This window comes from Sycon ciliatum, chromosome 1 (assembly GCF_964019385.1).
Source record: "Sycon ciliatum chromosome 1, ocSycCili1.1, whole genome shotgun sequence".
NCBI classification, from domain to species: domain Eukaryota; kingdom Metazoa; phylum Porifera; class Calcarea; order Leucosolenida; family Sycettidae; genus Sycon; species Sycon ciliatum.
In genome coordinates, this window is record NC_088643.1 from 31161609 (window position 1) to 31174866 (window position 13258).

The 13258-nt window shown below is 46.7% G+C and overlaps 1 protein-coding gene across 1 annotated transcript; it reads right to left on the reverse strand.

Annotated features, from left to right (window-relative positions):
• Positions 1 to 1142: 1142 nt before the first annotated feature.
• LOC135822786 (ammonium transporter Rh type A-like) lies at positions 1143 to 6722 on the reverse strand. The gene is made up of 4 exons (XM_065335615.1): positions 5734 to 6722; positions 3632 to 3795; positions 2973 to 3244; positions 1143 to 2364 (listed from the first exon to the last, which is right to left on the reverse strand). Exons 1-4 carry the CDS (start codon positions 6425 to 6427, stop codon positions 1929 to 1931), a joined length of 1566 nt encoding a protein of 521 aa, XP_065191687.1. The 5' UTR covers positions 6428 to 6722; the 3' UTR covers positions 1143 to 1928.
• Positions 6723 to 13258: the final 6536 nt, after the last annotated feature.

A 13258-nucleotide genomic window follows, 5' to 3' on the forward strand; every position in this document is an offset into this window, starting at 1 on the left:
GCCTGTGTTGTCTCTGGCCCATTATTAGGCCACACCTTTTTATTTCTATATTTCTCGTCACCCGCGCATACGATTCAGGAGCCTGGAAGAAGAAAAAAAACTGTGCTGCATTGTGGGGACCAGCACATGTGCACCCTGGCCAGCGCGACACATGATGCGAGGTCGGCAGTTTTTGTTGCACAATCTAGCTGCACATGCACAGATTGTGACAGAAGCTCCTAGCACGTACTACAGTAAGATCGGGCGCCGAAGAACACCCAGGCTGGAAAACCGGCAAAATTTAAAAACAGTCCACGCTAGAATTATCAGATTTAAGAACACTTTTAAAAATTTACACGTAGATCTACATTGTACATGTATGGGAGGTGAGTACATGTCATGTACACGTGTAAACAGTAACTGCTACATGTACAGTCATTCCCATTTACGACACCCACTAGTTTAGAAGTACTATATTGCACTACATGTACATGTACATGTACATGACAAACGTCATGCCGTCACTCGACTCGCCGCGCGCGTGTGAATAAGAACGGTCTGGCTAGAATCAAAAATTTAAGAACTTTCCTAGGCTGCACTCGAGCCCCTGCGTTCTTCGGCGCCCGATCTTACTGTAGTTGCTAACTTTGGATGCTATTTTACACAGCGTATTGGTCGATTTTAGTATGACCAAAGGTCTACAGTCCATTCATTGGAAACTGGCACCCTAACTTGTTGGTGTCTCTGTCATAGTTGTAGATATCGCGAAAACAACAGTACATCCTGCATTGTGTGACCCGTGCAATTACTCCTTGCCACATTTGAGGCCAGAAAAGTCCAAGAACAGGGAAATAGAAATTCAGCCGGGTTTTACAAAATTAGGACAGGTATGCCATGGCAAAATGTATGGAGAAGCAGATCCAAAACCCAGATTTTTGAGATTTAAAGTGGGTTTTTGATCATCAATTCGGCCCAAATCCGACTTTCAAAAGCCAGCGGGCCAGTTTCCGATGAATGGACTGTAGTAAACTTTTTTTTATATTTTTCGGTCATTTTTTTCAACCTCTCGCATACGATTTTAGATTTTCGGGTGACGAGAAACATAGAAATAGAAACGTGTGGCCTTATAAGCAAGGCTACAACGAACACACACACACACCGGCTCGATTTCTATTCTATTTTTCTAAGGGTTACAAACTGCCAGTGCCTGGTCGGCATGGCAACTAAGTAAAAAATACGGTCTACTCTGGATGTAACAAACACCAATGTGCGGGAGTAGTAGTACTAGTACCCCTAACTAGTAAAGTTACACTATAAATTCTGTCTATATGGCATGCTGCTCGTAACTTCACGAATGCACTTGTTTTTTACATGTTCCCAACAAGATTATGATTTGTTTATACAAACAATAATTCTGTATGGGTTAGAACAGGGACATGAACAATGCTGTGTCACGAAACTCATTGCATCCGTGTTGAAATAAGTGGAGTCGACCGTATTGCAAAAGCACACAAAGTGCTCCAATATCCGAAAAACCCAACAGAGTGTTTGAATGATGTAACATTGCTACCATTGCTAAAACCTGATACATGTACCGAGTACAATTCCCTCATCAAGAATGATTTTGTCGATTAAGTGATGGCATGTAATTGCTGCGCGTGTGCAGCGCACATTACTAGTGTTGTGCATATGGTGGTGGAATGGGAATTGGTACTATCACAAAGTACCTCTACTTTCAAATGGGTGTTTTCTTGGGCTGAGTGATCACAACTTGCTGGTAGCTAAGAAAGGGGAAGTCTGCAAGTTGATGCCGTAATTGACAAGCTCCGACTCCGGGTTCAAGCTGCTGGTATGTGTCTCAGGAAAGGCACCTTTACCGTTTCCTTCGCACTTCAGGTGAGAATTAAGCTAGAAATTGTTGATGTGGTCCACTTAGCAATTGACGTTCTTCAAACACTTTGATCATTTACAGGTGATGAATGTCCACTACGTGCGATGACAGTGGCTGTGGCAGCTGCACGTTGATGCAATTGTTCTGTGGAGCCGCTGCTTGCACCGTCTTCCATCCCAGCTGCGGGCATGGGTATCTCGACTATCTCCTTGAGGTCCATGTCATTGACCTCCCAGTGCAAAGCATCCTCGAACAAGGTGCTGTTTCTGTCGTTGACTGGCTGGAAAAACTGCAGGCGCACGATGTAGCCTGTTAGTGTGCCTCCAGCTAGAGCCATGCAGATGGTCACAGCAAGTGTGGCCAGCTGGTACAGTGATTGTGTTGAGCTACTGCGGCCATCACCAGTTTCGTATGTGTAGCCAAGACTTGTCAGTCGGAGTAGCTCAGCATCATTCGCTTCCTCCGGGGCCATCGCTGGATAGACTTGATAGAGACTGTGTGGAGTGTAGCAGGGGCAGAAGCAGCACAAACGACAGCAATACATGATTAGAGCATACAAGACAACAACAAAATGGGAAATCGTTACGGCAAGTGGATAATTGCTGTGGAGTCTGCATCCATCATACTCTTCATTGCTCTTACTTCACAAAAGAAGTATAAAACATCAAAATATAATAATTGCTAGTAGTGAGGATTTCTGGATATACGTAACAGTAGGTAGCTGTGAGTTGGTAGGGTTATGGGAGGCATGCACTTAGAGCTATCAACTGCAAGAGTACATAAAGCAGAGTACACAACTCTGCATACTGGTTCAGGACAACAAAATTCATTGTTTATGTCACCCCATGGCCCACCACTGTGATTCTTCTGCTGCACTGTGGCGCATCAATGCAATCTACTACCGGTACATCATTTTTTTGCAGAGTGACGTCAAAGTAAACGACTGGTACTTTGAAGCAATCACGCTTTCCCCACCAGTGGGCCACCACTGATTGAGTTGCACACACTGCTGGTCTATGCCATCCTCTTTGTTATTGCTACTAAGTCACTAGTACGGACTGTATTGTACTATCTATAGTGTGTACTGAGCTGAACAACCTACCTGTTGCCATACTTGCTAGTGGATAGTGTTGCTGTGGCAACTATACCGCCCAGACCACCCAGTATTCCTGGCATACCATGCAGGTTGTGTACGCCACAGGTATCGTGTATGTGCCAGTATTTCTGTAGATACGGCTGTAGAAACGTGTAGCCAAGGACACTCAAGACTGCAGCAAACACTCCCAGGAACATGGCACCCCATGGTTCGATGAGGAAGTCTGCCGATGCTCCTACTGCAACACCTCCAGCTAGAGTGGCATTTTGCACATGAACCTGAACCAGAAACACACGCACACACGCATGCGCGCGCACGCACGCACACACACACACACACACACACACACACACACACACACACACACACATGCAGGACAATCCAACTGAACATTTGGCTGTTAAATCTACACATCAAACTGCTAGTCACTGCTGACAGATGGCGGATACACCACACAGTGGCCTTTTACGAAGGTTTGTGTGTGTGTGTGTGTGTGTGTGTGTGTGTATGTGTGGTGTGTGTGTGTGTGTGTGTGTGTGTGTGGTACATGGTGTGTGTGTGTATGCGTGTGTGTGTGTGTACGTGTGTGTGTGGTACACGGTGTGTGTACATGGTGTGTGTATGGATGGTGGCGGAGATGATCACATTGGTAACAGGACACTTACCATATCAAATCGTCCGTCTTTGCTGAAGAGACTGGATATTGCAAAAGTGGTAGTGGCACAGGCAGCCAGAGCATAGTATGTGTTGATGACTGCACGGTGTCTCTGATCACCACTACCCAGGGCGGCATTGAAACTTGGCCAGTAGATCCAAAGAATTATTGTTCCTAAAAGGCCAAGATAAACACAGTTAGTACTTACACAGACACCACGCAGCCGGGCAGATCAGGAGTTTTGGCAGCATGCTCTTGAAAGAAGGAGGGGTGGGGGGGGGGGGGGAGGATTCAAGTGTGCAATCGCAACCCTGTCTAGTCTGGCCCACCTCGTCCAGGAGGTAGGGTATGCCGATGTACATGTAAGTATACTATAATGATTATCCACAAACTGCATTGACACATTAGTCAGGAAAGTATCACGCCTGACTAACGAGAGAGCTTGGAAGCTCAGGGCCCTACGCTATGCTTTTTTGCCTTGATGACCTAGACAAAAAAAAAGCATAGGGATGTTATAAATTCTTTAAAAAATTCCTTTTTTTTAGACATAACCTGGGATTCGAACCCGCACTATCGCGCGCCCTGCATTCATCCCCCGATGCACTTCGCATACATACTAATTCTTCCAAGTTGTTTCACATTGTGATCTTGCATTTGAAAGCCCTATTTGAGTTATATGCATTGTGGCCAGCCGTCTTTGATGGCACGGTACGGTAGGGGATAGGGACGGGACAGGTACGATCGAGGGTAATACGACACCGTCTCCCGTACCGTACCGTACCATCAAACACAGCTGGCCACATACAGCTTCCCGCAATATTCAAATAGGGCTTTCAAACGCAAGATAATAACGTAACGCAACTTGGAAGAATGGGTATGAATGCGAAGTGTATGGGGGAATGCATGTAGGGCGATAGTGCGGGTTCGAATCCCAGGATATGCCTGGAAAAAAGGAGAATTGAAAAATTTATAACATCCTATGCTTTTTTGCCGTCAGATACGGATAGCGCCAGGCGTGACACAAACAAACAAACACACAAACAAACACCAAATTAAAGCTGTGTGGACCCTGGCTAGCGCCAGACGTTACTGAAGTAACGTCTTCTGCATAGCTACGGGAATAAAATCAATTGTCAGCGGCCTCGGAGCTGGGTGGCCAGCAGTTGTTTGAGAGGAAGCATGCAATTACACTCTAGGCCATGATTCTGTACACTCTAGGCCATGATTCTGTACCTGCAGGCCATGATTCTGTACCTGCAGGCCATGATTCTGTACCTGCAAAGTAGGCAACCGCACAGGCTGTACTTGCTTGACTATCGCCGGTGGGGCCGCCTGCCGATGTGACGGGTATCCTGCTGCCTTGTACTACAGTACTACTCTGCTACACCATGTAGACAGTGTCATGTGTATGCCCAGGTACCTTGACCAGTGCAGGGGTGTAGCACCCGCTACGACTGGTACGACCATGGCCGTACCACTTTTCGAAAAGTGTGGTCCGTCCGGAACGTGCAAAACCATAATAAAAAAAATCAGGATCCATCGATGCATACATGTATGCGCATATGCGCATCAGACTTTGACCTTTTTCTAGACTCGTACTCGTAGATCTGCCATGCATCATGATCTGTGCATGTCCATGCACGTCTCTTCTGACCGTGACATTATGACTTTATAAACTGTGCCAGAAGTTCCCAGAACGCAGGATTTTGTGTCTTTCTTTACAAAATTTTCCCGGGAAAGGTCCCCCAACCCCCCTCCAAAAGGGCCTTTGGCCGCGCCGACCTTCGGTCGTACCACTTCCAAAACCCCCTCCTACGCCCCTGCAGTGTCATGTGCATGCCTGTACCTTGACCTGTGTCATACATGTACAGTACTGGCTTGCAACTGAAATCCGACCCTAACTCGGTGTGCTCGCATTGCAAAGTCCCAGCACGCTCTTGTAACACTACGCACTAATAGAGACCATTAGAATCGGTGCTGCACTCTAGCACCGTGAAAATCAGGCCGGGTCGGATGTTTAGTTGCCCCCACTATAATGTCTGTCTGTATCGTGATCACTGGGATGCCGGGATACCAGAGGTATGTTTATACATCGGTGTAATCACCACTTACCAATCATTGCAAATAGATCAGAATGATAGATAGCGCCTTCCTTGGTTTCTTGCCCGCCATGCCGAGCTTCACGTGTTTTCGATGCTAGGACGCGTGACAGCGCCAGACCAAAGTAGGCGCCGAATGTGTGCACAAACATAGAGCCGCCAATGTCAACAGCTTTGAAGTGCTCCACACCGATCATTTCGTTGGTAGCAAAGATGAGGATTTCAAAGAAGGCTATCACGAGGAGTTGCAATGCAGACACTTTGCCGAGCACAGCGCCGAATGTTATCATCACAGCTGCTGCAGCGAAATCCGCTGTCAGCATGTTGGTAATGGTCAATTGGATGTTGGTAGTGTATTCACCTTCCATGTGAAAGAATCCCAGCACTAGCGTTGCCCACTGGAGGACGAATGAGCCGACGAGGAAATTCAGACCGATGCTGCTATATCCGTACCGTGCCAAGAAGGCCATGAGAAATCCGAACCCAATGAACATCATTCCATGAACGTCCATCCACATAGGATAGAATGTCTCCACCGTGTTTTGAGCGGCATCCGGAGCGTTGAGTGAAGTGTTGCTCAATGGTTTAGACTCGCCGGGTGCATAGTCCACGAACATGCCAAACAACAATATCATGATAGCTTGACTGAGTAGCAGGATCACTGTAAATCGCTTGCCTTCCAGCACTGAAGGTACGTCCTCTGCCATTTTGACGAGTGCTTTGCTTGCTATGCTTTTAGGTTTGCAATCGGATCGTGCGGCAGCGTCCCGCAATACTAATGGGCCTGACGCCGAGGCACGATTCACCCTCGGTTAGGCAGAACCGTCACTAAATGACCGTCGACGAGAGAGTGCCGTTTCCTCAAGGAAGACTGAAAAGGAGGAGAATATCCACTCCAATATAAAGGCTCGACGGCGTTATTTTACGTGTAGAGCCTGAACGCCCATTTAGTCCTAGCACTCTTGTCTTTGCAAGTGCTTTCAACCATGTCAGCTGGTGGTGCTGCAGTGCACTACTCCACTAGTGCTGCATTGTGGTATTCTGGCTTCTTATCCGCTCGCGCTGACTGGTTTGCTGGCGTAACGACAGTCATAGTCATTCTTTGAAAGTCCGGCGGTGACCATGGATACAGACATGTCATGTCATAAAGCAGAGTCAGTACTAGATGTACATCATGTACGAGTAGAGAGCTGGTTAGGCTGCGCACAACGAAGATTCGTAAGATTTTGACCGTCCGGGTTCGAGTAACGAAAGTTGCTACGACGATTCATCATTCGGGCCGTCCAAACGCGACCGCGAAACAGAGCAGATGCATGTACATTTTTTCTACACCATAATAGTGCTATTATGTGGTCCAATCTAATGGTAATTGGTATGGTGAGCTCAGTACAAACAGCCTTTGGCGGATCATGCTGGGTAAATTGCTATGCTTTTCATTATGCCCAGTGAGTATGCAAGTCTTTACAACGTCACAACGACTCTGGCACCATGCCAGGCTGACAGCACGGCTTATAAGGGGTAACATTCACCAGGTTTTTCCTGTAACATGCCTAAAATAATTAGTATGCCTGGAGCATTAATCTTCAGCCAGCATCGGAAGGTTATGCTGACCGTCTGGTCTCAGAAGTCAGATGTCCTTTTACGCCAGGGCATAATTTTTAGACAAGATCCGAAGATTATGCCAGAAATTATGCCAGCATAATCCGCCAAGCTGCAAGGGCTACCACGGTTTACGAATATTCGTTAGCTTTTTTCGTTACAAAATTTCATTACGGTGCTACCAATTTTCGTTGAGCGCAACCTCACATGCTCAGCTAATGAATACTAGTATTCGCAAAATAGCTATGAACAAAATAATTAAACTCGCGCTCATGTCAAGCAACAAAGTGCTAAGTGTAGCAAAGGTTTAGTTCCAGAACGTTTTCTTGTCACATTTATCAATGCAGTGATTGGAATCTCGTGACTGACAGAAAATAGATAACCAGCAGTAGGATATAATACATGTACATGTACATAATATACACTTCCGTCTTGGGTTTACGGTTAAAGCGTGCAAAATAGTGATAACAAGTGCGTGACAACCATTCGTACGATCGTAAAGAGCTTTCCAGGGAAGTGCGAAGGATGTTACAAGTGCAATCTTAGGATAGCAACGGGAATCCTTGCGACATCCTTCGCACTTCCCTGGTAAGCTCTTACGAATGGTTGTCACGTAGGATTGGGAGAACTTCAAAGGATCAGTCGGAGAAGTGAACTGTCTGAAAAGAGAAAAGACCCTAACCAGGTTCGAGTCCTTGTGGGTCTGGCATATTTTCTCGGGCAACCACTTGGCACCCTCGATGGCGATCATATTCAAGTCCAGGTTGGAATCAGAGGCATTGTCGGTTTTCCCATGGAAACCTCATCTGTATCGAAGGTACATTGACGATTGTGTAGTGGTATGGTGTCATGGTCTCGTCTGGTTAATGGAGTTCGTTCAGTTTATGAGCAGGAGGCATCAGGACATCAAGTTCACTGTTAAGCACACACAGCAGGACGACACACACACACACACACCATCAGCTACCTGGACTTGTCCGTATCTGTTTCAGTGTTTGCAATGGTATTGCGGAGTGGGAGGTGTTTGTCAAGCCCAGTCATAGTGGTGTGCATCTGTCATACACGCCATCATTACCGTTGCAGGTGAAGACGTCAGTCGCTCAGGAGCAATTAAGAAACTCCTCAAGAAATGCCGGCAAAGCAAGGGGAGAGAAGAAAATAGAACAGCTGCTAGCCGACAACAACTACCCACACTGAGCACGCCATTAGCACAGCCAAACTCAATGCCAGCAACCCACGTCGACCACGCCGACAGCACACACCCACAGCCATCCTCAGTGCACTATTCGTGAATGACCGTTTGGCTCGTAATGTTCGCCGTACAGTACGTTTGTTCAGTAAAAACATCGTGTAATATTCCAATCTGGTCGTCTGCTAAAGGATTTGTTGGTGTCGTCATCGCTCTCTTGCCCTGAGTGCCCAAGAGAAGTGTACCAGAAGAAGAAGAACGACGAGGAAGGCCTGTTGAGTGTCGTGCCCCCCCCCCCCCCCGGCCCCCCAACACAAACACACACCTCACTGCTGAGACATACACCACCTACACTTCCTTCCCAAGTTCCTATTCTTCACCTAACATATTCACACCAAGATGTTAACTTTCCCAGTGGCATTAATTGTTGATCATACATGACATGTAGTTCTGTAAAGTACCTACCGGTACGCGGTATGCAATGGACCGGTATGCAATGGATATTTTGTCATCCATTACCCTGATGATGGGCCGCTATTTCCGAAGTTCCAAAACAACAAAAAGTTGCGGGAAAAGGGGTGGGCATCATTGGGAAAGGGCTACTCAGCAGGCAAAGGCGCGGTAGTAGTCACGATGGCATTGTGAATTCTCACAAAATCCCATATTTTGCAATAATACATGTATGCTAGATTTCTCAAGAAAACATATACATGTACAGTGAAACATGTAAGACGACCGCTCAATGCACCTTGAAAATGTGGTCTTTGTAGCCAAGTGGTCTCCTTATTAGCCCTTTCCCAAAGGCCAAAGATGCCAAAATATTTCGCAACTTATGCTTTTCGCAACCATGCCAAAACAAGCGAAAGTTGCTGAAAAAGCATCCATATTTCAGAAAAGCTCGAAAGTTGCTGATATCGCAACTCAAAATGAGCGGGTTCCTATGCTTAATATCATAGCATCACTGCTCAATGCTTACAACAACCATCCACGGTTGGCAGAGCCGGTTCAAATGGTCGCAAGACTGGGGCTCTGCCAACCGTGGATGGTTGTAGTAAGGTCACTGTTTCCAAACACAGTGGTCCTCCGCCTTGTAACATGCTGTCAACCAACAATGTATGTACATTTGTATACTCACAGAGAGCGGAGTCCATTCATTTGTATAATTATATACACACTGTTGTGAATTCCAGCAGAAATCCAAGAGAGCTCGATACCGGGAAGGTAGAGCCGTGACACACTAGTCAGAACAACAGATGGCTTGATCAGTCACAACTTAAAGTTTCATGCCATCTCAGGCTCTCATCAGGTGATATGAACATCAAGAAAAATAACCCACTATTTAAAGCCCAGCATGGCGGGACAAGGATAACAGAAAGCGCTAGGGGCGCTATCAACTCATATCCGATTCAGTGTCATAGCCAGTAAGGATCGCGGTACTAAGAAAGGTGATACAGGTGAGGTGATAAAGGTGATAAAACCGAGCTGGTACAGCTAGTGAGATGCGCGGTGCAAAGATGATGATGGTGACAAGGCGCTAGGCGGCAGAGAGCTATCAACTGGCCCTACTGCCTGGAAGCAGGGTGCCGAGAAGATCATGTTATCGGTGTTGATAGCATGAATGTATTTTGAATTTTTGATGTCGACATTTGGATATCAACTCCGACCGCTTGTTGAGGCTCGATCTCCTGTCGGCAGTGATTATTCTCGCCTTCTCCTCGAGGCACAGGCTGCATCTTTTCGTTATGTTGTTGTAGGCCTTGGCCTTCTGAACCACTCGCCACTTGATGTCGTGCGTCTTGCCATTATCTTTCAATTCCCACACATGCTTTGAGAGGCCCGTGGATTTGCGGTATCCAGGAAGCTTGATGGATGTCTTGTGGTTCCCGTATCGAAGCTTGAATGGAGGCTCCGTACTGCCAATGTAGGTCTTGGGCCCATCGCTGTGGCCATCACTCGACACCTCCGCCGCGTAGACTATGCTGGTTGCTTGGCACGCTCCGTTGAGAGGGCACTGGTCCTTGCGACGGCAGTTGCACGGCTTGTCCGGTTCCTGGACGCACAATTGACGCTTATTGTGGCCACTGATAATATGGGCCATAATCGGCAAACAGGAGTAGCTCACCTTCACGTTGAAGCTGTTGAAGATTTTGTTCATTTTGGACCCCTTAGGAAAATGCTTGTCGATCAGCCGGAGGAAGGTGCCGGCGATGTTGGTCCGGACACTCTTGGAGTATGGCGGGTTAAACCACACCACATTCCGTTTCCTTTTTCTTTTTTTCTTGCTGCCGTTGTTCATTGCAGCAGGTGGCGTTGGGTCAATGTACTTGATGTTGGCAGGTAATCCGCCGGCCGCTAATGCATGTACATACACAAATAGAAGATCCCCCAGATAGGCGTTAGCCTTTGGGTAATCCTGAAATAAAGATTATTATGCATTGCGATATGTAGGGGCAGCATCAGCGAATACGCCGCTGTCGCAGATATGCTTGAGACACGTCGAGCGATCATATCAGGGATGTTCCGTAGTATGGATGGTGGGTGATTGGACATGGCGTTGATGTAGAGAGGTGCGTCTCCAGGTTTACGATACGGCTGGAATTTCCCAGTGTTGAGGCTGTGCGTAACGTCTAGGAAATAATCACTGTCCAAAGATTAACGTCGATAGTGATTGAGTGCCTGAGATGGCATGAAACTTTAAGTTGTGACTGATCAAGCCATCTGTTGTTCTGACTAGTGTATAATTATATACATGTACATGTACATGACTTTTGTTCCATTTTGTACATCATACATATTCTTCGAGAAGTACACTTGTCATAATGAGTTCATGCAATTTTTCAGCGCTTCTTGTTGAAGGGGAGCATTCACGAATGAAGAAAGTTGCGAAAGTTGCGATCTCTTCCAAAACAACCAAAAGTTGCGAAAAAGTGGCGAACATCTTTGGGAAAGGGCTACTCCTTATCCAGGGTCATTTGACCGGAAATAGCATCCCTTGGTCCTGATTGAAGTGGTCTTCGGGAACAGGTGGTCTTCGGGAACAGGTGGTCTTCGGGAACAGGTGGTCGCCTTGGCAGGTTTTACTGTATGCTAGTTTTCTGCAAAACTTGCCGGATTATGCTAGCGCAATGCTAGTTTCCAAAAGGTGCTAAATATGCTAGATACATGTACATGTACATGCACATCTAATGCTAGCATTATGAAATATTATCCGCCGGGGCCTAGTACTTAGTACATGTAGTGGTGCTGGGAGTTGTGTGTGTGAGGGGGGGGGGGGGGGGGGGTATCATGGTTACCATAATCCTTGCCCGAGTCTTGACTCTTGCTGCCTTGGTGTAGACTGTAGCCTAGGCTGTAGTTTTACTTTTTAAAAGTATAACCCATGCACACACGTTACATGTACAGTCAGTAGTTGCACAATAAAACGGCGCCAGACGTCAACTTTCACTGTTGCGTTAGTAAGTAAGTTCTGGTTTGTGTAGCACTGTGGCAAGACAAAGGCAACCGCGTTCCGTGGTACATGTACCGGAGTACTTGTTTGTCTGTACATGTACATGTCGAGTACGGGTTACCGGGTTATTATTTGCTCATCACTGTGCTATTTTCCCTCCGGCTCTGTCATCCCGTAAATACTGGCTACATTTAGTCGTTACAATCATAGAGATACAGTGATAGTGCTACTAGTGGTAGATCATAGACATGCATGGGACACCATTGTTCAGTGTCACGTCGCATGTCACTGGAGCAGCACCGGTGACGATCACTAGCGGCATGGTGTAGATCTACACCGGTATACATGTACTGGCAGTCTGGCACTGACCTGTACTGTAGCAGGTACAGACTCAGTACAATCATGTACTAGTACCTGCACAATGCACAGCTACTGTCTTGGCGTCCTGTACACCACTTGTGGTTTTAACTTTTGGCAATAAGTATAAGTACTTCCCCGGAAAGAAAAACTTATTAGTGACTTTGATAGACCTGTCTGTTCCGGTGATTGAACTTACATGTACACACATCCGCATTACCACCGGCTACTAGTATTAATTTTAACTGTGTTGAGACACACAACCAGCAGGTTAGGAAGTAACGTTAGTTTGGCTCGCGCCAGGGGAAATGCATGTCCTACATGTAGCTCTTAGGCTGGACGGGTATCGCCAAGAGTACATACTGTACTACTAGTAAGCCCAGGCCAGGGTTACTTACTCCAGGGTAACTTATGGACGTTTGCTATCCTCTGTCCTCTATCCCCGCTCCCTACTCTAGTGCACTGTGGTGCATGTACATGTACATGACATTTGCATCTCGTCAGTGAAGATTGTTGAGTGGCTCAGAGATTTTTATTTAATTTTGTATTCTTATTTTACTAGGGAATTCCCAAGAGGCGTCATCGCCTTTTTACAGGGAACGCTAAGAAAGTCTTGATGGATGATCGAATTCAGCAGGTGAATTAGACAGGCGGTAAGCAGGTGGCAGACTGGTAGTGCATTCCACCTGTCAGCGCCTACGTAAGAAATTGCACTGAACCCATAGCGTGTGCTAGCAGGGGGTAAAACAAGCGCGGTAGACACCTGGCCACGGGTAAGGGCAGCAGTGTGAGCACCATGAGCACGAAGAGTAAAACGGTCTTGTAGGAGAGAGCAAGCAAGGGCAAGGCCATTCGGGAAGCGATACACAAATACAAAGGTCTTGAAACTGAGGCGTTGTTCATAGATTGTGAACATCGCCATTTTATGCCTAAAGGGGAAGCATA

Bases quoted from the DNA above. Each gene is read 5' to 3' on its own strand.
- LOC135822786 (XM_065335615.1), bottom strand. From the start codon at position 6,427: ATGGCAGAGGACGTACCTTCAGTGCTGGAAGGCAAGCGATTTACAGTG. The intron at 3,796-5,733 runs GTAAGTGGTGAT...TTGGCCTTTTAG, and splicing joins TGATCTATTTGCAATGATTG to GAACAATAATTCTTTGGATC. The intron at 2,365-2,972 runs GTAGGTTGTTCA...CACTCCACACAG, and splicing joins ACTAGCAAGTATGGCAACAG to TCTCTATCAAGTCTATCCAG.